The sequence below is a fragment of the Nicotiana tomentosiformis genome, chromosome 5, assembly GCF_000390325.3.
Source record: "Nicotiana tomentosiformis chromosome 5, ASM39032v3, whole genome shotgun sequence".
Classification (NCBI taxonomy): Eukaryota; Viridiplantae; Streptophyta; class Magnoliopsida; order Solanales; family Solanaceae; genus Nicotiana; species Nicotiana tomentosiformis.
This window is the reverse complement of record NC_090816.1, coordinates 90,119,653-90,141,568: the sequence shown is the minus strand read 5'-3', so window position 1 is coordinate 90,141,568 and position 21,916 is coordinate 90,119,653. Positions and strand designations below refer to the sequence as shown.

Sequence of the window (21,916 nt, the reverse complement as noted above, 5' to 3'; positions counted from 1 at the left end):
ATTGGATTTTTCGTGAATTCCGTGTGTTTATTGATTTGATATTTTCTTGGAATTAAATCCATGATGGAACCCTTATCTGCAAATATTTATTAATTAGTTTAAATTGAGGAGTTAATATAATTATCAAGAATTTGGATTAATGAAGGCGTTGCCCTATACTGAGTATTTTTTACCTTTGTTGATTGTTTTGAGATTTATTATACGCTGTGTGGAGCCTTGGGCTATTTGTTGACAAATTTATTGATTATGCTACATATTTGAAATTTGGTTGTGGTCAGTGAAAATTGCGATATGAATTGTTGTATTGTATTGTGGTGTAAATACTCTCCTTGATGTTATTTATGCTTTCTACCTTGCTTGTTAATGATATACATGTGCTTGGTAAGGAAGAGTGTAAAGCACGAAGGGTGATGCCGTGCCATTTGAGAGTGTAAAGCACGAAGGGTGATGTCGTGCCATTTGAGAGTGTAAAGCACGAAGGGTGATGTCGTGCCATTTAAGAGTGTAAACCACGAAGGGTGATGCCGTGCCATTTGAGAGTGTAAAGCACGAAGGGTGATAGAGTGCAAAGCACGAAGGGTGATGTTGTGCCATTTGAGATTGTAAAGCACGATGGGTGATGCCGTGCCATTAAGAGTATAAAGCACGAAGAGTGATGCCGTGCTATTTCATTTTTATTATCAGGTGAGGATGAGAATAAAAGCACGAAGGGTAATGCCGTGCAATTATTTTTATGTTATCATATATTCATGGCACGAAGGGTATTTCCGTGCAGGCGAGGACGAGAGACATACATTATATTGTGATATCGTTTTGTTGTGTATACATTCATGCCTTAATCTTGAGATGTTATTGTGCACCTATATTTTCTGTGTGACTTGTAATCGTTGTTGCTTCATGTGTGCCTCCACTTTATTTCTTTTATTGTTATTGGTATTTCTCCCACCTAGTTGGTACTATTATATGTATGCATAGTAGGGAAGATATAAATGCACGAAGGGTGTTGCCGTGCCAATTGATTTGAATCAAATATATATATATATATATATATATATATATATATATATATATATATATATATATATATATATATATATGGTGAGAATGAACTAAGTGCACGAAGGTATTGCCGTGCCATTTGATGTGATATGTTGAATGTATTCCTCATGCCAGGAAAGTTAAATGAGGCGTCACATGGTGACTTTTATTCGAAAGAATTATATTAGAAAGATATTTATTTGAAAGAATTATATTATAAAGATATTTATTTGAGAGAAGTATATTTGAAAGATATTAATTCGAAATAATTATATTAGAAAGATATTTATTTGAAATAATTATATTATAAATATATTTACTTGAAAGAAGTATATTTGAAAGATATTTACTTGAAAGAATTATATTCGAAAGGTATTTACTTGAAAGAATTATATTTGTAAGATATATACTTGAAAGAATTACATTCGAAAGATATTTACTTGAAAGAATTATATTCGAAAGATATTTATTTGAAAGAATTATATTCGGAAATATATTTATTGAAAAGGATTATATTCCAGAGATTTTTATTGAATAACTTAGATAAAAGATGTATATTCTGAAGGACCTGATTAATTGGATGTGCCTGTGTTTATTACTCGTTTGAGAAATATTTATGGTGGTCTTGTTACCTTGCTATTTAAATCACTAGTTGATTGATGTTGCTATTACTGCTATTTGTTTTCTATTATTTTTGCATGCTATATTGCACAGGTTATTAGACTAGTGAGTGTCTTGACTGTACCTCGTCTCTATTCCATTGAGGTTAGTCTTGATACTTACTGGGCACCGACCGTGGTGTACTCATACTACACTTCTGCACATTTTTGTGCAGAACCAGGTATTGGAGATATCGGACTTGAGCAGATTTAAAGCGGGATCGTAAGGATTCAAGGTAGAGCTGCTTGGTCATCGCAGTCCCTTGGAGTCTTTTCATTTCATTGTACTGTTAATTTTTAATCAAACAGTATTGTATATTCGGTCCTCGTGATCATTCCATGTATTCATTTAGAGTTCGTGACTCAGTACTACTAGTCTTGGGAGGTTGTACATTCATATTTGTTCTGCTGTTAGTTTTGGTTATTTATTTAATTCAAAACAAAAATAGCTTCAAAATGTGATAGAAATCGGCTTACCTACTCTTAGAGACTAGGTACCATCACGACGCATGTGGTGAGATTTTGGGTCGTGACACTAATGAACACCCTATCCCTATCAGTTACAACTCTTAGGTGGCTCATGTAACTTATAGATAGTATCAAGGAATAATTTGGCTACCTGAGATGCTATGAAGGGATGTGATAAGGGGCAAAAATGTGCATACTTGCTATACCTGTCCACAACCACCATTATAGTGTCTTGACCTTCCTAATTTGGTAACCCTTCAACAAAGTCCATTGAAATATGGTCCTATGCCTTTTCAGGTATAGGTAGTGGCTGCAGTAATCCTGGGTAAGCAGCTTGTTCATCTTTACACCTTTGACAAATTTTACACCCTTGCATTACTTTCTTGACATCTTCCACTATCAAAGGTCAATAGAAGATAGCTTTCAATCTCAGATAAGTTTCCATGATACCAGAATGTCTACCAGGACCATAGGCATATATTGCTGTATTAGTTGCTGCCTGAGTTGGCCATGCTTGCCAACCCACACTTTACCCTTGTATCTTAACATTCCTTGCTACATAGTAATATCTATATTGGCAACTGGATTGGTACTTATGTTGGAGATGGCATGCATCATGTCTTGATCTTCTTCATAATTGGCTAATACCTCTTCAATCTATTTGGGTTGTAACCTTGTTATCACATGGCAGTTGTTAGGCTGTTGTTGATCACACCTTCTAGATAGTGCATCTGCCACTATGTTCTCCACCCCTTTCTTGTACCTAATGTCATTGCTTATCCTCATCAATTTAGTCAAGCCTTTGTGCTTCAATAAGGTACTAATTTTCTGATTATGTAAAACTTTTAAACCAAAATGGTCAGTTTTAATTATAAAGTAATGTGGGTGCAGGTAGTGCCTCAATCTTTCAACTTCCATCAACAGAGCAATTAGCTTCTTTTCATAGGTAGACAAACCCCGGTGTCTTTTGCTTAATGTCTAATTCATGAAGGCCAAAGGCCTTTTATCTTGCATTGGAACAGCTCCCACACCTGTGTTGCAAGCATCTACCTCCAAGATAGAGGTTTTGCTGAAATCTAATAATGCTAGAACCGGAGCACGCATGGCCTTCTTAAGGTTGTTGAATGTTTCAGTAGCTTCCTTTCCCCATAGAAATCCACATTTCTTCAGTAAGGTAGTCAATAGTCTGCTCAATTAGGCATAACCCTGAATGAACTTCCTATAGTACCAGTCAGACCAAGAAAATCCTTTAACTCCTTCAATGTTAAAGGTTGAGGCCATTCGAGCATAGTAGACACTTTATTGGGATCAATACTCACTCTAGCTCCAGATATGATGTGTCCCAGGTATTCCACCTGAGGACTCGCATTTGCTTCTTTTGGCAAACAAGTTATTTTTCCTTAATAGTTGCAACACCACTTGTAGATGTTTTTGGTGATCTTCCATAGTCTTACTATAGACTAGGATGTCATCAAAGAAAACAAGTATATACCTCTTTAACTGTGCCTTGAATACTTCATTCATTAAGTGAATGGTAGGAGGTGCATTAGTTAGTCCAAAAGGCATGATTCTGAATTGCCAAAGCCCATAGTGGGTTTTAAAAGCAGTTTTATGTTCATCCACAGACTTCATCCTCACTTGATGGTATCCAGCCCTGAGATCTATCTTTGAAAACACAGTAGCCCCACATAACGCATCTAAAATATCCTCTATCATGGGAATATGTTTTTTGTTCTTAACAGTTATTGTATTCAACCTTCTATAATCTACATAGAGTCTCCAAGTTGAATCTTTCTTTTTCACTAATAAGAGAGGTGAAACAAATGGAGACTGACGTGGAATAATAATTTCAGCCTTAAGCATTTCATTAATGATAGACTCTATGGATTCTTTTGATCGAAGGAATACCGTATGGCCTAAAATTAAAAGGTTGAGCACTAGGGATCAAATTGATTGCATGGTTACAGTTCCTTGCAGGTGGCAGTTCGATGGGTTCCTTGAAAACATCTGCATAGTTCAACAAAAGCTTCTCAATATCAGGGTTCAACAACTTTTTTCCTTTGACTGCAGGTCCAACATTCACAGTGCAAAGTTCAGAAACTACTTCACATGTTCCAGAATTTAACATTTTCCATAATTGCTGAATTTTCACAGTTGATACTTCTGTGTTTTCACTAATCCCTAACAAGGTAATCAACCTTCCTTCCTTCAAAAATGACAGGCTATAGGGTTTAGTATGAAGTATAACAGGGGCTACCTGATCTATCCAGTCCATGCCCAATACCGTGTCACAACCTCCAATTTTTAGCAGTCTAATATTAAAAGAAAAGACCTCATCCTGCATGGTCCATGTAAAGTCAGGGCACCACTTCTCACAATACATAGTTTGACCATTGGCAACTACTACATTCATAGGCACAACAGCAGGTTGTATGAGTAACTTTAATCTTATGGAAACCTGGGGATCTACAATAGAAATAGTAGATCCATTATCTATCAATACAATCACGGCAATCTTTTTGGCATACCCAGTAGTTTAATTATGGAAGGGGTCTTTCCAGGAGCTACTAATCCCCTCATAGCATTGATGAAAATTTCAGCTTGCTCCTCAGTTGTTTCTTCCAATGTTTCAGGTGCATCAACAAACTCTTCAGTCTCTGCTTCTCTTTCACCCTTTGTACCCTCCAAGGCATGAAGAGTCTTAGGTTTATACTGATGGCCAGGATAGTATCTTTCTTTGCACTTGTAGCAGAGTCCATACTCCTTGAGAGCCTCAAAGGTATTTGATTTGAGGGGAGCTCTAATGGGAGGTTTCTGGTTAGGATAAGTAATTCTCAAGAGTTGGTTAGGGGCTGGTAGAGTAGCTGGTTTAAGATTTTGTGAAGCTCTTGGGTAGGTAATGGCCAAGGGTCTATTATAGGAAGGTGTCAAGGCAGGTCTGGAAGGTATAAGAGAGGCCAATGCTGCAAATGACTCTTCATAAAGTTTGGCAATCTCATAAGCATCCATAATAGTTGTAGGGTTGGCTAGCTTCACTAATGGTTTCAGCTCTGGTTTTAAACTACTTATGAAACTGGAAACAAAATGAGTTTCATTCAATAAGGGATTGATTATAGTAATATAACTAGTGAGTTCCTCGAATCTCTCTTAATATTGATCCACACTCCTCTTTTGCACTATTTTATTAAACTCGCCCACTCAACACAGAATTTCTGCCAAGTAATTCGACCTCTGTGATTGACCAAATAACTGTCAAACCACACATCCACCTTATCTCGCACATGGATAGATGCATAGCTCAACTTCTCCTATTCAGAAATATTATAAAGCTCAAAGAATTTTTCACACTTTCTTAGCCAACCTCTAGGGTACTATCAAAATCAGAGAAATTGAGCTTAGGCTTTAAGGTTTTCTGGTTGGGGCTCGAACCAACGGGGTAACAGGTGTTGGTAACAGTGGTGAATTAGGGGAAGAAGTAGGGATTTAAAAAATGGGAGGGTTATTAAAAACTGGTATTGTAGGAGAAGTGAATCCACATCCGACAGGGTAAGTTAAAGGAGTGAAAAGAGCTTGAGTCGACACAAATGGAGTCTTAGTGCCTGATACTCCTCCAAATTTGTAGATAGCCGGAGCTTAATGAGCATTGGTCGTGGCTTGCTGACTAGAGAAAGAAGTCGCCGGAGTCAACTATTGAGTAATGGTAACATTCGTCGTAGAAGGTGTAGCAGGCGTCGAATCAGCTTGTCTGGATAAACCCATGCTTGAAATAATAAAATCCAGTTTCTTATTCGATTCCTTCAACTCATCGAGTTATGCTTGGTAGTGACTCACTGACTGGTTTGATTCTAAGGTCTCAAATCTTTTTCCGACATCATCGACAAACAGAGAGAGTTGTGTGCGTAAAGTTGTTATCTCATTTTTTAATTCGTTAATCTCCGCTGCCGGTGACATAGCAGCGAGAGCAATAGGCCCATGTTGCTCTGATACCATTTGTAACGAGAGTCAAGCTATGTTACTTCAATGGCGATTGAACACAGAATAAGAAAGGAGGAAAAGGGAGAAGAGACAAGATAAGAGAGAAAGGGGAAAATGTTAGTTCATATTTCGATAAGAATTCAGTACAAGGAGTTGTCATTATATAAAAATTTATCCTAGGATTCTAACGGCACTATGCCTTAGCGAGACACCTGTCTCAATTTTGATAACAAACTATTGTGACTTGATTGAAATAAGACAACTAGACATAAGGGACTAAATTGATAATTTAAAGACTTCAACAAAGGACTCGATTACATAATACTAATTAAACTCTAATAATACTAAAAGCTGATTTGTGACAACTTGGACTAGTTATCTTTTTTCTCTCTTGAAAAGAAACTTGTTATTGACCATATTTTTCTTTCTCCAAAGGGGTGGGGAGACAAGGGTAAAGGAAAGAGGAAAAGAAGAGCATCGTGAGAATAGAATCTTGTATCTATAATATTAAAGGTAGTGAATGAACTATCCCTAATTCTAATTATTGTGCATATAATTTTTTACTTACTGAGTGTGCAACACTAACAGCTTAGAAGATATATAGCCTGAGTTCTCCTGAGTAGTTATAGTGTACTACTGTACTAGCTGCAAGCCAAGGTGTAAGGCCATCTTAAGTATAGGTTGGGATATTGATAATTCCTAATAAAAGATATTATAAATATTTGCATTATTGAAAAACATGTAAAATTGCAGTGAGTTTGTATTTTGAACTACATTTTTGGTATAACCTACAAATTGTTAATCCTCATATTATATCAATTTGAGGGGTGGGCATGGGGTTGGGGTGCTTTCTGGAGCAGTGCAAAGTGCATACACTTATTCAGAACATGCTATATTAAAATATTTTAACTACGTTTCAACTGCAAATTACCTAATCAAACAGAGGAAAAAAAACATTTAAGAAAGAAAAAGAGAAGAGTAGAAAGAGAAACAATAATAAAGAAAAAGAAGAAATCTTACGATACATGATTAGCAATGACCATATCAATAAAACCATCCAAAATTCGGAGCTTCGTAGGAATTTAATTAATTAATTAATTAATTACTTTGACTGCATATGATTGTCTTATTAGTCTTTATTGGAACATTTCAAATTTCTGATCTCACCATTTTATATCACAATAATAAGTATATTTTCCACTCTGATCTTATAACGATTAATGTTAAAAAGTACCTTCAACCAAACACACTATAAGTACTTTTATTAATTCAAATTTGATTTCCCTCTTGGGTGCTCAAAGGGGTAAATTCATTGTTTTGTCACTGCCTTATGGCCTAAGCTTGGGGTTTTTGAGTCGAAGAGACAAATTGTAAGCTCATTGTTGTATTACAGGAAAATTCTTCTCCAATCACAAAACACCAACTCCCTCTCTCTTTTTTAAATGAAAGTTGAAGCAAACATTCCTGGGAATCAAACCACCATCTCTTTTAAGTGTACAAAAAATAAAAAACTTCTCTACGTACATAGGAAGCAAAATGAGTCTTGGAAAATGCTCATTCTTTTAATATTGAATGGGGGAAATAAGATAAAGCACTTTTTTTCTTTTTTGCATATTTCATTTCCAAGTTATAAGTAAATAACCTAATAAAGAGAAAAAGATAGAAAGAAAGAAAAAAAGGATTGCCTATCTTGGCAAGCGATGGGCTGTTAATTGCATGATGAAAGTCACAGATCACAAGAACAAAGAGTGAAGGGGCTGAGACTTCAGAATTGATAGAGGTCGTGTTTCTTTTTCACGATGAATAATGTCACAAAAATAAAGGGGAAGCTAGCTAAACTAGGGCACTAGGACAACTTGGTGTCACAAAGCATCCCGTATTCACGCAAGGTCCGGAGAAGAGTCACACCTTAAGGGATGTAATGTAGGCAGTCTATCCTGATACAAGTATCAGTGGCTGATTTCACAACTTGAATCCGTGACCTATAAATCACACAAAGACAACCTTACCATTGATCCAAGGCGGGAAGCTAGCTACACATTCATCTTTATTTCTTACTTTCTTTCTTTTACCCAATGGTATATTTGCTGATGTACAAAAAATACCAGTCTTTCTCACCGTTGGTTTTTATGTCTAATTTACAAGAAGATATAATATGAATAACTTGTGAATAATTTGTAAAACTCCAACCACCATTGCTAATTATCCTTGTGAAAACTTTTTTATTCGATTTTTTTTACTGAATTTCTTAGTGTCACCATTTATGATGAAGTGGTTTTCATGCGTACCTCAAAATCAATTTGTTGCGATTTACTTAACAACTAGCACAACCTTACTTATGGAATTGGCTCCTTGTGGTTGGGTGGGGATATTGGGGTTGTAGAGAGCCAGATAAGCACAAGTTTGGTGTTAAGAAATCATTGGGAAAAAAAAAAAGAATTAAGAGAGAATGGGAATCATCCATTTGGACTAATTGCCACACAAAAAGACTTATTTTAAGCAAACAACTAGACAATCATCCTGGTCTTTGGCAATTAAAAACTCTTCTTAACAAAACTTACTTTTTGCATTTTATTTTGTATACCAGTGTTTAATTAGACAAGAAATTTAGAAAAAAAAGAATTTTTTTTTATAATTTATGGTTTTAAACATGTCGTGACATTTATGTGTAAAGCTTGTTTCTAAGGTTAAAATAAATTTAAAGTTAAGATAGATTAAAAAGGAAATAATGTGACTCAAAATATAAAACATAGGTAGTCTTTAATAATATTGTTAAACCTCTTAAGAAAGATTCTCAAATATTACAAAGTTATTCCCAGTGGCGGCTCAATAGAATATATGGCCTAAAGCCAAAACAAAAAAGAGGCCCTAAATTGTTTTAGTAAAATTTTTATATATTTTATTTGATGTTTATTCTTATAGCTTCCTAATATGCAAGGAAGTTAATTATTGGAGAATCAATTTTTTTTCACTTGACAATATGATTAGACGTCTGTAATTCTCATGAGATATTGTTGATCTTAAGTTAAATCTTACTTGATTTTAGTATAAATATTTTTCAATTAAGGCAACTATTAGAGAAAATATTTAAATTATTCTATAAGCAATAAACATATTTAAAAACTATAATTAAGACTTCACATATATCATCTTCTACTTATACCGTTTTTCTATCACTTTTAGTTCCAAAAATAGGTAAACCCCTCAATTTCATAGATTATTATGCTTTAAAAGATATTCAATGTTAATAGTCTGTTTGACCAAGCTTTTTCAACGGCAAAAATATTTTTTCCCTAAAAAGTACCTTTTTAAGAAGTTGAGATGTTTGACCAAGCTTTTATGAGGAAATAAGCTATAAGACAATATATTTTTCTAATCTAATCATTTAATACTCTAGTTAGCTTGAGCTTGAACATATTTAAGAAGACACTCACAGAATTGAAAAAAATATCTTGCAACACAGAAGTTATAAACAAGAATGATTCAAGTTCAAATACATTAGACAAAATTAAAATAGGAAGTAGCAACAAATTTAACTGCCTGCTATTTTCAATCGTAATAGCATTAATGATATTTTAAAACATTATTTAGTATAAACTTTGAAAATAGCGGTTAATAAAAATTGGCATCATATAATTACAAAAATTTGTTTTTCACTTATAATAAATATATAATAGTTTATATTTTATATATGATCAATTTTGGGGCCTTCATTTTTTGGGGCCTAAAGCCACTGCCGCCCCTGGTTATTCCTTTTCCAGTATTAACTGCATTTATTCGCATTATCATTAAATAAGACATCTTAAGCAAGTAATCATTTCAAGTTATAATTATAACAATCCAACCATTCTAATCAATAGCTATCTTAGCAAGACATAAATTAATAGTGATCAATAACCAGTAGGTAATGGAATACAACCCCTTTCAGGAAATGTTGTTATGCATTTACCAAAATATCCTTAAGCTTCTAATTAACTAATATCATTTATAGCAGCTTTATTAGTTTTATTATTTATCTTTTGATACTATTCATCTAATAACTCGACATTAGTGATAGAGCCAAGATTTTCACTAAGGTAATTCAAAATATAAGAAAATAAATACATAAAGATGACAAGAAAATTCAACGTCTATTATAAATACAGAAAAAATAAGAAAAAATAATATTGACTTAGCAGTGTAATTTCTGTCGAAGGAAATTCTACGATGAACCCTTTTTCGCCCCCTAGCTCGCCTCCTAGTAAACGGCCAGTACGAATACAAATGTTAAAAAATAGTATGGCTGCATTAGAATATATATTTCTATAATTTCGTCTTTCTAAAATGCAGAATGACAATTACGTAAGCTCTATATATTCATAGGTGTGATCCAAGTTTTGAACTTTATGGGTCGAGGTGCCACTGAATGATCATTTGAGTTACTGGATTCAAAATATAATATTTATATGTATTTACTAGATTTCTTAATAGATATACGAGGTATGATACAAATACATCGAGTTCGATCAAATCTGTAGCCTCTACTGTGAGTTTGCTTTGTCAACATGATCATGAATAAGTTTGGACTTCTAATCACAAAATGGTTATTGTATACATGATCATGATTTATGAAGTACAACACAATTTTCGTTCACGTATAATATAAATAAAATAATTTATTTAATATTTTGAGAAAATATTCCTGGAAAATAGCAGAAAGAAACATATAGAAAATTTTACATACGATTTTGTGGTTAACAAAATCGCGTTGGAAATGATTGGTGGGGTATCATATCATTGTTGTAAATTCCTAATTTCAAGGAGAGGGAGTAAATTTCGGAGGAGAAAGGAGTTCAAGTGGTTAGTTATTTCAAAATCTCAAAATGTAAATTTCTTTTCGCAAAGGGAGAAAAAAAAAAAGGAAAGATAAAATATATTTCAAAGAACTAGAAAGGACAAAAGAGTAAATAGACAGAACCGTCAACTTCCTATAAACATAAAAAAACAGTTAATTTTCAAAGCGGGGAGGAGAGGAGAAACAGAGAAGAGAAACTCAGAAAGAAAAAGAAAAGGGAATTAAACCAATTGGCAGTTTGCCGGGAAAGTCACACAAAACAACTCCGGCATTCTGCCAAAGAATAATTAAACAAAAAAAAGAAGATTGGTTCTCTGATTCCATTTTCTGGGATCAGAGGATCATTAATTTCATCCCCTTCTCACCCTTCCCATTTCACCTTTTTTTTTAAAAAACTTTTTGCATGTATGCATATAGTCCTCACATGAATTTATTTCAATGATGTACTCATACATATATATGTATGTTTCTTTGAATGAAAAATATTTCAAGATTTTGAGGGGAGAAAATATTTAAGGAAAAAAAGAAAGTTTTTTTTCCCTTTCTGAGGATCAGAAGAGGTTTGGATTGGTGAAATGGGTTTGCAAGAAACAGAAGGGAAAATGGAGGGGTGGCTTTACCTGATGAGGTTAAACAGGTTTGGACTGCAATATTCACGTAAAAGATACTTCATTCTTGAAGACAACTGCCTCAAGAGCTTCAAATCCATTCCCACTTCACCAAAAGAGGTACTTTAATTCATTTTGTTTTTCCCTTTCACTTTCAAGATGTTTCTTATTTCATTTTGAATGGTGCTATTTGAATATATGTTAATTTGAGTTTTTCTTATGTCAATATGCTTTTGCTGTGTGTGTGTGTGTGTGTGTTTGGTGTTGTGGGGGGGGGGGGGGGTATTGATTTAGGCTCCTTAAGGTTTTTTTTTTCACTTGTTCTTTTCTCTTATTCTTGAACTCATGCTTCCAATGTTCAATACAAGTTGGCACGTTGGGAGCTATTCAATTGTGGATGACATTGACAGTTTTAAGTGTTTTAAAAAGGAAAAGAGCTGGTTAAAATATTATAGGCCTAAAAGAAAAGAGCTGGTTAGTTGAAGTAGGATTATGCTGTACTTCTTTTCTTTGGTGGATTAGTTTTTGCACTTAAGAGCAATGATGCGCTAGATGGAAATTTTGATTCTTCTATAGTAACACAAAGTTTTGAACTCTTCGACGGGAATTTCCATAGTTTTGTTGCTTTTGATGTGTAATAGCCTGCTAAGATCCAATAAAAGACGTTAAAGAAGTAGTCATATTTAGGTAGTAAGCACCCTGAAGTAAAAACTTAGGTCTCACTACTTATAGGCTTGGTTAGTTGAGGCCGTGAATGTCTGTGTTGAGGCAAAGACAGAAAGCGGCAATGTGAAAAAGAACTTATTGTGGAAAATCAGTGGGAATTATATACGGAAGTGGAAGAGTATACTCTACCTTTTACAAAGCGTGCTTCAAGTGTTGCCTTAAAGGTAGTAGCACCCTATAAACACTAACTTTTTTGAGATAAAAATTTGATATAGGAATGATATGTAAAATATCATACAGAAATTTTAACTACCTCAAGTTCTTGCCGGACTGCAGTTTCTTTGTTTAAACTGCATAATAGGAGACTAGTTCGACAATGCCTGTGTTTTGAATGAGCAAACTCAGTAAAGAGAATATTACACTTACTTTCCATGTTGCAGAAACTGATTCCTCATATCCACATGTGCTTCTGATGTATGTCAGGAACCAATAAGAAGTGCAATAATAGACTCTTGCATCCGTGTCACGGACAATGGAAGAGAGAGCTTTCATAGAAAAGTATGTGCTAAAAATTTTACACGTTTCATAGTTTGAAAGATAAAGCAAGGCTTCACCTTCTTTTGTTTTTTTTTCTTATTAAATCATCAGTTTCTCCTTGCAGGTGTTCTTCATTTTCACCTTGTATAACACCTCTGATCACAATGATCAGCTCAAGGTATGCTCCTTTTACAGAGTGAATTCAATCTTTCAGGATAAAACTCTCAAATACAAGCCTCTCTTTTCACTTTTTTTTTTGTAGTTGGGAGCATCCAGTCCAGAAGAGGCTGCCAGATGGATACATTGTTTAAAGGATGCTGCACTCAACCCGGAAAGAAGCTTACATGCTCCTTCAAGAAGAAAATGGCAACCTTTCAGGTTAACAATTGGTTTTTTTTAAAACATTCATGCTTAAATTACTACTTCTAAAGCTTCATTTGTTGTTCATATGCTGCCCTATTTTTGTAACCAGACTCAGATCTTCATGACTGGGAGAGTGGTATCTCTCTCATTTTAACTTAAAGTACCATATAACTGAGCAGAAAATCTAATTCTTGTATAGATAGCATACATACTAGAAAAGATATGGAGCCTAACTCAATCTCAAAAGTTAGATAAGGACTATACAACACCATATAAGGTGACAAAAATCATTCTCTCAATTAACGTGAAACACTCTAACCAGTGGCGGAGCCACCTTATAGGAAGGGGTGTCAAATGACACCCCTTCGCGGGAAAAATACACTGTGTAGATAGGTAAAAAAATAAATTATATGTATATATATACTATGTATTGACTCTCCTTAATTTCCTGGTATGTTTACTTTTATATATTTTGACACCATTTAACGAAAATTCTGGCTCTGCCACTGACTCTAACATCCTGCGCATGCAACAACAACAACAACCAAGTATAATCCCACTAGTGGGGTCTGGGGAGGGTAGTGTGTACGCAGACCTTACCCCTACCATGGGGTAGAGAGGTTGTTTTCGATAGACCCTCGACTCCCTCCCTCCAAGAACTCCCACCTTGCTCTTGGGGTGACTCGAACTCACAACCTCTTGGCTGAAAGTGGAGGGTGCTCACCACTAGAGCAACCCACTCTTGTCAAACACCCTGCGCATGCTCAACACTATATATCTGGAGCGTAGATAACATATCATGGGAGTCCAACACTAGGAAACACAATAACAAGGATTTGTCTAGCTCTGATACCATGTTAAGAAAATAGATCTTCGGCCTAACTTAACCTCGAAAGTTATCTTATGAATGAGGTGAAGATTGTCCAAGACCATATAATGAGACAACAACTCATTCTCTCAACCAATATGAGGCATTCTAACAATTATAAAATCAAATTCTTAAGAATAATATTACATCTAGAATCTCTCATTTTCTTAGAGTCCCTCGTATTTCCTTCTCTTTAATTAGAGTTCAGTAAAAGACTGGTAATATTTGCATATAGACATGCATTCATTCCCTAACAAAATCCATCAGTTTTATATACAAAAACGATAAATTGGCATACCCATAGTTTTATAAAATATCGTGCCCCAGGTTAATTCAAGGAACTTATGTTGCCTAGTCCATGCCACCCATTTTCAGTTGCTTTTGGGTTGGTAATAGATGCTCAAATTTTTAATAGGGTATATCAGTGTTTGTGTTAATGTAATGCATGTGCTAATGAAATACAGCGCTCTTCAGTGATTGAATAGAACAGATAGAGGTTCTTGATGAAGAAAATAAGCTATTCCACCCACTAACCATTGGTTTGAATTGGACGCTCAAATTCTTTAGAACAACTAAAATTGGTTTATTGTTATACTTTAGGTCTGGGCGGCTTTATCCAGGTGGAGCAGGTCATTTGTTATGCTCTCAGTAACTTATGGAAATGAATTGTATCGTATGGTTTTTACAGGTTGAGCGTTTCAAAGAGGATGGCCCATAAGAGCTCCATGGATTCGACTGCTGCATCTTCTATGCATGTGGATGCAATGACATCTGATGTTCTTGCTCCTTCTCCATGGAAGATATTTGGCTGTCAAAATGGTAGGGATTATTCTTTTGTACTATATCCAAAAGAAGAAGCAGAGTCTTCATATTGCTTCAGACAGAAATCATAGATGTCTATCTTATGCTTTCCCACAGGCTTGCGGCTATTTAAAGAAGCGAAGGACAAAGGTCCGAATGGGAAGGTGTGTGCTAATTATATCTGTTGTGTCGGAGTTTCCTGATTTTAAGTAGATATTTTCCTTGATATAACAAATGGTTTTGCATCTCAGCATCGGGATGGTTCTCCAGCAGTAATGGCGGTGGGTGTGATTGAAGGAACATCTGAAGCCATTTTCCGCACACTCATGTGTCTTGGTCCCTCAAGATCAGAGTAAGATATCTAACTCTTCTTTCAGTTCTTTCAATTATTCGGCATATACATGTACCACTAACACTTTTGAGCTTCTATGTGGTTTCTTTTATGATGACTAAATAGACCACCTTAATGGAGTTGAATGATGTTATGTATTTAGGATATTTGTTCATGTATTTGCAATTTGAAAAGGACGAAACTTTGGATACTTTTTTGCAGATGGGACTTCTCTTTCTATAGAGGCTGTGTGGTTGAGCACCTCGATGGTCATACAGATATAGTACACATTCAACTATACAACCATTGGCTGCCATGGTGAGACTCATAACTCTTACAAATTTGACCTCTCAATGTAAGCTTGGATTAACTCTCATTTTGCAGGGGATCAAAAAGAAGAGACTTGCTCCTACGGCGTTACTGGAGAAGAGAGGATGATGGCACATATGGTAATCAAAGAAATGAATATAAACTTGTCAAATTTTATTTCCATAGACTGAGTTTTACTCTGTGTATATGCAGTTATTCTCTATCATTCTGTCATCCACAGCAAGTGTCCGCCACAAAATGGATATGTCCGTGCCTGCATTAAAAGTAATGTATGCTTTAACTTTGAACTTTTAAATTGCATTTGAAATATTAATTTAGCTCCATTTAATTTGCTTCTCTAGTTGAATGTTCTTATTTTATGGAAAGGTTAACTTTCCTTGGGTACAGCGTGTCCGCAGCATTCACACTAGTTCATTTTCTCATTTGTCAGTTTTTTTTTCCTTAAAATCATTTGTCAGTTAAATAAGCATTGTAGCAGAGCATTCTGAGTATTTTTCCATGGTTTGCAAGCATTGACGAGATAATAGCTGTGATTGTCTGGCATATTTCTTTATCTGGAACATTCAATAGAGGTAAAAGAAAGGTTCAAAATATTTCCAAACGTTGTGATCTTACTGACAAAGTAAAAAAAGGTATATGGAATATAACTCATCCGGATAAGACCCTAGATAAAGGGATGAAAGAAAGACATGAATTTCCCACTGAAGCTAAAGCACACTCTCTACATAAAAGAAGAATAAGCGAATACTAAGTCATTTAGTAGTTTGCTATTTCCGTCCTACTTTCACATGCCTACAACCAGGGGCAGAGCTATGTAGAGCTAAGGGGTTCATGAATCCCCTTCATCGTGAAATTCTACTACAAAAATGGCGCAAAAATGAACCATTTTTATATATTAACTGTTGAATCCCTTTTTCTAGTATAATGGAAAAGGAGGTTCAAAATTGCTTTAGGCCACAGGTTCAAATCTTGAGCGTCACATTCTTGTATTTTCTGAAATCCCCTTGCATAAATTCCTAGTAATAATGTCCTAGTAATACTTTCATTTCAATGTTTTGTCCTTTAGTTTGATCTTGATTGCTTTTTCTGTTTCCTAAGACTATATTTCAATGAAGAGAGGCACAATTTCCCTTACATTTCTATTCTTAAACGTTCTTTTTTTCTGTTTTCCATTTTTGAATTGTTCAGGTGGTGGACATGTTATAACTCCAACCAAACATGGTAAACCATCTATTGTAAAGCACATGCTTGCTATTGATTGGAAGTTCTGGAAACCTTATTTGAAGAAAGGGGCCTCAGTATCCATAACCATCCGCGTACTCGAGAGAATTGCTGGTATTCTTCTATGCACAAATAAGAAATGGACATTTTATTTCATTTTATCATTCTACTTCTCCTTGGTGCTTGCTTTCACCTGAAATGACTGGTCTGTGCTCTTTTACTTTGCAGCACTAAGAGAGATGTTCAGAGCAAAGGGAGGGAACTACTTCTCGGAGTTGTCACCAGCTGCGCTAACAAGGGATATTGAGCTGCCTGTTAGTGAAAAGGAAGAGATCAAAACAGAAGTTGATTATAAAATGATCAAGGATGACAAAGTGACAAATGACGGAAAAAATCCAGCATCCTCAAATCTCATGGGATTGGATGATGCAGCTGATGAGTTTTATGATGTTCCTGAACCGTCAGACGACGAACATTCAGACCATGCTTGGACTTCCAATGCAAGTCCAGAAGTGGGTTGTATGGTACCCTCTACTCTCTAAATTTTTAAATAGCTTTTTTATTAGTTTGTAGAAGTGGTTGATTGAGTATCAAGTCATTTGTCATCATTATATCCTTCATGTAGAAGTAGAACTTTCCAAAATTTGGAAAGGACCTTCTAATGGATTTTATTGAATTTCAAGTAACATATTTTAAATGGTTAATTGTCCAATTAATTTGCTTGTTCCCTTGTTTAAACCTACCAAAATATGTAAAGTATCAAGTTGTTGCATGACAAGGTTCTTTCATGCTGTAATATGCAGGACTCTTACCACACAAAATTGACCACTGCAAATATTGTGAAAAAATTACATGATCTTGCAGGTTAGTGTTGTTTGACTAAAAGGCAGTGATGAGTTGGATATAACCAATACGTTATAATTGTTACTCTGACGTGGTTGATATTTCTTGTTTACATTTTCAAATGTTGCAGTTCAGAAAAAAGGTTATGTGGACTTGCAAGAAATGGCTCGGGAAGAGAGTGTGTCATTGTGCTATGGAGCAACTCTTCCAAAAGATCAAAATTTTAATATGCCTTGCAGTTGGGCTGCTGCGGATCCATCATCATTTTTGATTCGCGCTGAAAGCTACCTGGCAGACCAGGAAAAGGTTGTCTCTTTTATTAAGAAAGACCTAGTGAAAGTATCCACTACTATATAATACTCTGAAAATATTTTTGCCTGTTTTTATATATAAGATTCAGAGTCTGAGCAAATTTATCAAGTAGGATGATAAGATTGAGTTCTCTTACCAGTATGCATTGCAAGACAGTAGTGCCTTGATCAATGTGGTTTAGTACTTTCTTCCGACAAATATATGTCCAGTTCAGTAACAAGTAGGTAATAAGCTTGTCTTACAATAGTCAATCTTAGTATTTCAAACACTTGTTATTGTTGCCCTTTCTTCCTTTTTAACACAATAAACTGAAGAAATAACGTTCAAGATTCAGTTCTTAAGTAGCAACCTTACTGTATGCTTCTGCATGCTATGATCCCTACTCTCAACAACAAAATTAGAGAAGCTCTGACAGAACCGGAAAGAGTTGAAAGATTTAAAGCTTCTCTAGTTTCACCTTACTTATCATCTGATGGTGATTGTAATAGTTGTAATACTTAGGATTGAAGCATTGCCTGTGTACCTGATTGAATATTATGTGGTTCATATTCTTTCCTCGTTATTGAATTCTGATAAGTTTATCCTTCTCTATAGGTTAAGGCAAAGAGTACCTTAATGCAAATGGTTGCAGCCGATTGGTTAAGATCTGACAGGCGTGAAGATGACCTTGCCGGTCGCCCAGGAGGCATAGTTCAGGTACTTTCTTGTTCTTTTCATACAGTTTAAAAAATAAAACCAGTCAATATATGCATGTTCCAAGTTTCACTTTGTTTTCCTATAGAGACTGCATATCTCAAACTTTTTGTTGGCAATGTTTAGAGATATGCTGCTCAGGGTAGGCCGGAGTTCTTTTTTATCATCAACATCCAGGTGATTACTGTGGCTTATATAGGTATAATCATCATAGACTTAGAATTCAGTTTTTACTGATTGCTATTTATTAAATGGGTCAGGTTCCAGGAGCAACCACTTATAATCTTGCTCTATATTACATGTTGAGATCTCCTTTGGAAGAAACACCCTTACTCGAGCGTTTTGTCAATGGAGATGATTCTTTTAGGAATTCAAGGTTTAAGCTCATACCATACATATCCAAGGTTGGTTCATTAGATCTGAAGCAAGATTTTAGCTAAGCACTATCTGAAGTTTATTCCACTTCAACTTTCGTTACTTGAACATACAAGCATCCCATATTAAATTTTGCGGACTAATAATGCTTGTCGTACATAGGGATCCTGGATAGTGAAGCAGAGCGTTGGTAAGAAAGCTTGCTTGGTCGGTCAAGCATTGGAAGTGCATTATTTCCGGGGAAAAAATTATTTAGAGGTAGAGTGCAAAGTTCTTTTTGCGTTTTATGCTCTCATATCAAGTACTAGTAATAGTTAATGAATGGAAGTTGCTTTTTTCCTATCTGACCTGAAAATTTGTGTTGAATTTTCAGCTTGGCATTGATGTTGGATCATCAACAGTTGCAAGGGGTGTGGTCAGTCTTGTTCTTGGCTACTTAAACAATCTTGTTATTGAAATGGCATTTCTGATACAGGTAAAAACCACTGTCTTTCTACTGAATTTTTTTTTCCCTTTCGTTACGCCTAATCATGGTGTTATCTTTATGCAATGTGCAAAGGTCTTGTTTTTGTAGCACACTGCTAAAAAAGCAAGATGATTTAACTCCTTACACCTTTATAAGAGTAGCATTTCTGAAGTTAATGCATGAAAAATATGCCAAAAATGATTTTTGTTTGGTGCTTAATTTGCCAGGGTAATACACCAGAAGAACTCCCAGAATTCCTTCTGGGGACTTGTCGGCTGAACCATCTGGACGTTTCCAAATCGATTCCAACTGACTCCGTAAGCATCAGCTAAACAAAATTATTATTCAGACAAGTTGCTTTAATGCAGGGGTTTATTGATTCAAAGTTCAAATTGATTAATTCATGTATAGGCATTCTTTTACATCAAGTTATACTTGAGTTTTGAAGTATATATAATCTTGATTTTTATTTGAAGGTGGGGGCTATTCAATCTGTAAATGTTTCTCCTCATCAAATAAAACTTCCATTCTTTGAATATACACATTCTTCAATAACTGCTCATGTTAGTTTTTATCTTTCTAGGAGGAGATACAGTGTTATACCAATTTTGTGTTTAGGGTACACTGCCATTCTAATTTTATAAATGTGGAACATGCTGATTTTACGCCTACGTAATACTGTATAAGTTAACAAGGGTTACTAAATTGACTTGTTATTTTTCAAATTAATTTCGATGCCTTTTCATCTTCATTAAATTAATGTAGCAAAGGGAAAAGAAAGTTTTTCCCCAGTTATTTAGTACAAAGTGATTATTAACTAACAAAAATAATGGCCACAATATCCAGTTAAGTACATAAGCTCCACTGATCTTTTATATGGGGCCAATCAAAATAAAAAGTAATTAAAAAAAAAAATTAACAACAAGTTGCTATGCAATAACGGCATAAACAAGAATCCTACAAAGTTGTCGTATAAATAGGACTCAATCCTTCCATTTCAACACACCAAAATCAGAAAGCGCAATAGAGCTATTGTAGTATGAGCGCAGGAAGAGTAATTCAATATTGTAGTACGTGAGATAAATAGTGAGTGGGAGTAATATTGTAGTGAAGTGTTTAAAATAAAGAGTGTTATTTCTTTTGAAATTGTAGTAGTCTGTTGACACTATCAAGTTGTAATATTATAGTGGTATTATATTGCTCCACTTGGGTATTGTGTTTTACCCAATTAAAAGATTTGGTGTCGTTGTTACTCTCTTATGTTATTATTATTTACCGTGAATATTATTCCTGAGCGAGATATTATTTTTCCCAACATTCTATACTATTCTTATTGGCACTCAAGCTACATGAGATTTTCACCATATACAACCCCTAGAATCTCAAACTGTAATTGGACGATGTAATATCCTACCTTTCAAATTGATTAATTCAGGTAAGTTATACGCATTACATTACACTAAGTTAACTTCAGTTGAAAATACATAACATCTGTATTCTGATAAAGTTTCGTTATTTCGACACATTCGTCATTTGTTTTCTTGTGGTTTTTTTTATCTTCCCATTTGAGAGTGTGACGACCCGATAGGTCATTTTGAGTACTAGTCCTTATTTCTGTGTTCCGATACCTCTCGTAGTTTCATTTAATGTTCTTTGATTTGCATGCGTGGTCCATGTCTCTTTTCGAAAAGATTTTATATGAAATTTTGATAAAAATGAAAATTTTGACTAAAAATGAGGCTAGAGTTGACTACGGTCAATATTCTTGGTAAACGGTCTCGGATCGGTATTTTGACGATTCCGGTAGGTTCGTATTGTGATTTTGGATTTGAGTGTATGCCCGTAATTGATTTCAGAGATCCCTAGGATGATTTGACTTGTTTTGCCGAAAGTTAACAATTTGAATGTTTGAATTTTCCTAGGTTTGACTATGGCTGTCCAACGGGACGAGACAAAATTAACGGGACGGGACGACATTTAGCCGGGACGGACGGGACGAAATGGGACGGGACAAATGGGACGAAATGGTAGGCCCATCCCGTCCCGCTAACAAACGGGACGGGACGGACGGTAGGCCCATTCCATCCCGCTAACAAACGGGATGGGACGGGACGGGACGGGACGGGTTTGCGGGCCTTAAGTGCCATTTTAAAAAAAAAAAATTTAAGCATTGAGTTTGATAACGGATATTCTTTTGGCAATGACTAAGTTTTTAAAGTTTGCAACATCTAGTTTTTTGACTTATTCAATAAATTTAAAAATTAAACGAAAATTAGAAAACTAAGTAAAGAATTATAAAATATTAAAATAAAAGACTTGTAATAAAATATTCTAGCAATTATAAATATATAATAGAGTTATAATTTATTTAATATAATTTCAATCCATTAAGTAACTAAGTAAGAGTGTAAGACAATTCATAAAACAAATTCAACGCTTAGAGCCTTTTATTTTATTAATAGAACTTTCAAATCTCACATACAAATATAATTCTTTTGAAGAGCACTTAATCTATGCAGCCATCTTCT

At 34.9% G+C, this 21,916-nt stretch overlaps 2 protein-coding genes across 3 annotated transcripts; one reads left to right on the top strand and one right to left on the bottom strand.

Annotated features, from left to right (window-relative positions):
• Window positions 1-2,448: 2,448 nt before the first annotated feature.
• Window positions 2,449-6,155, bottom strand: LOC138892771 (uncharacterized). Its single transcript, XM_070176508.1, has 6 exons — window positions 6,001-6,155; window positions 4,694-5,238; window positions 4,074-4,631; window positions 3,658-3,967; window positions 3,197-3,351; window positions 2,449-2,561 (listed from the first exon to the last, which is right to left on the bottom strand). The coding sequence occupies exons 1-6, from the start codon at window positions 6,153-6,155 to the stop codon at window positions 2,449-2,451; spliced, it is 1,836 nt and encodes a 611-aa protein (XP_070032609.1).
• A 4,900-nt stretch (window positions 6,156-11,055) lies between these two features.
• Window positions 11,056-19,926, top strand: LOC104116853 (protein ENHANCED DISEASE RESISTANCE 2-like). Of its 2 annotated transcripts, none has more exons than XM_070175085.1 (20): window positions 11,056-11,702; window positions 12,732-12,806; window positions 12,910-12,963; window positions 13,048-13,163; window positions 14,705-14,835; window positions 14,935-14,981; window positions 15,069-15,169; window positions 15,371-15,466; window positions 15,533-15,597; window positions 15,671-15,742; window positions 16,667-16,813; window positions 16,928-17,211; window positions 17,503-17,563; window positions 17,673-17,848; window positions 18,449-18,550; window positions 18,674-18,724; window positions 18,808-18,951; window positions 19,085-19,180; window positions 19,296-19,397; window positions 19,616-19,926. In XM_070175085.1, exons 1-20 carry the CDS (start codon window positions 11,550-11,552, stop codon window positions 19,718-19,720), a joined length of 2,178 nt encoding a protein of 725 aa, XP_070031186.1. In that variant the 5' UTR covers window positions 11,056-11,549; the 3' UTR covers window positions 19,721-19,926. The 2 variants fall into 2 exon arrangements, with proteins under 2 accessions (XP_070031186.1, XP_009626094.1); XM_009627799.4 differs by having other exon boundaries at window positions 11,058-11,702; window positions 16,928-17,223.
• The last annotated feature ends 1,990 nt before the right edge of the window (window positions 19,927-21,916 follow it).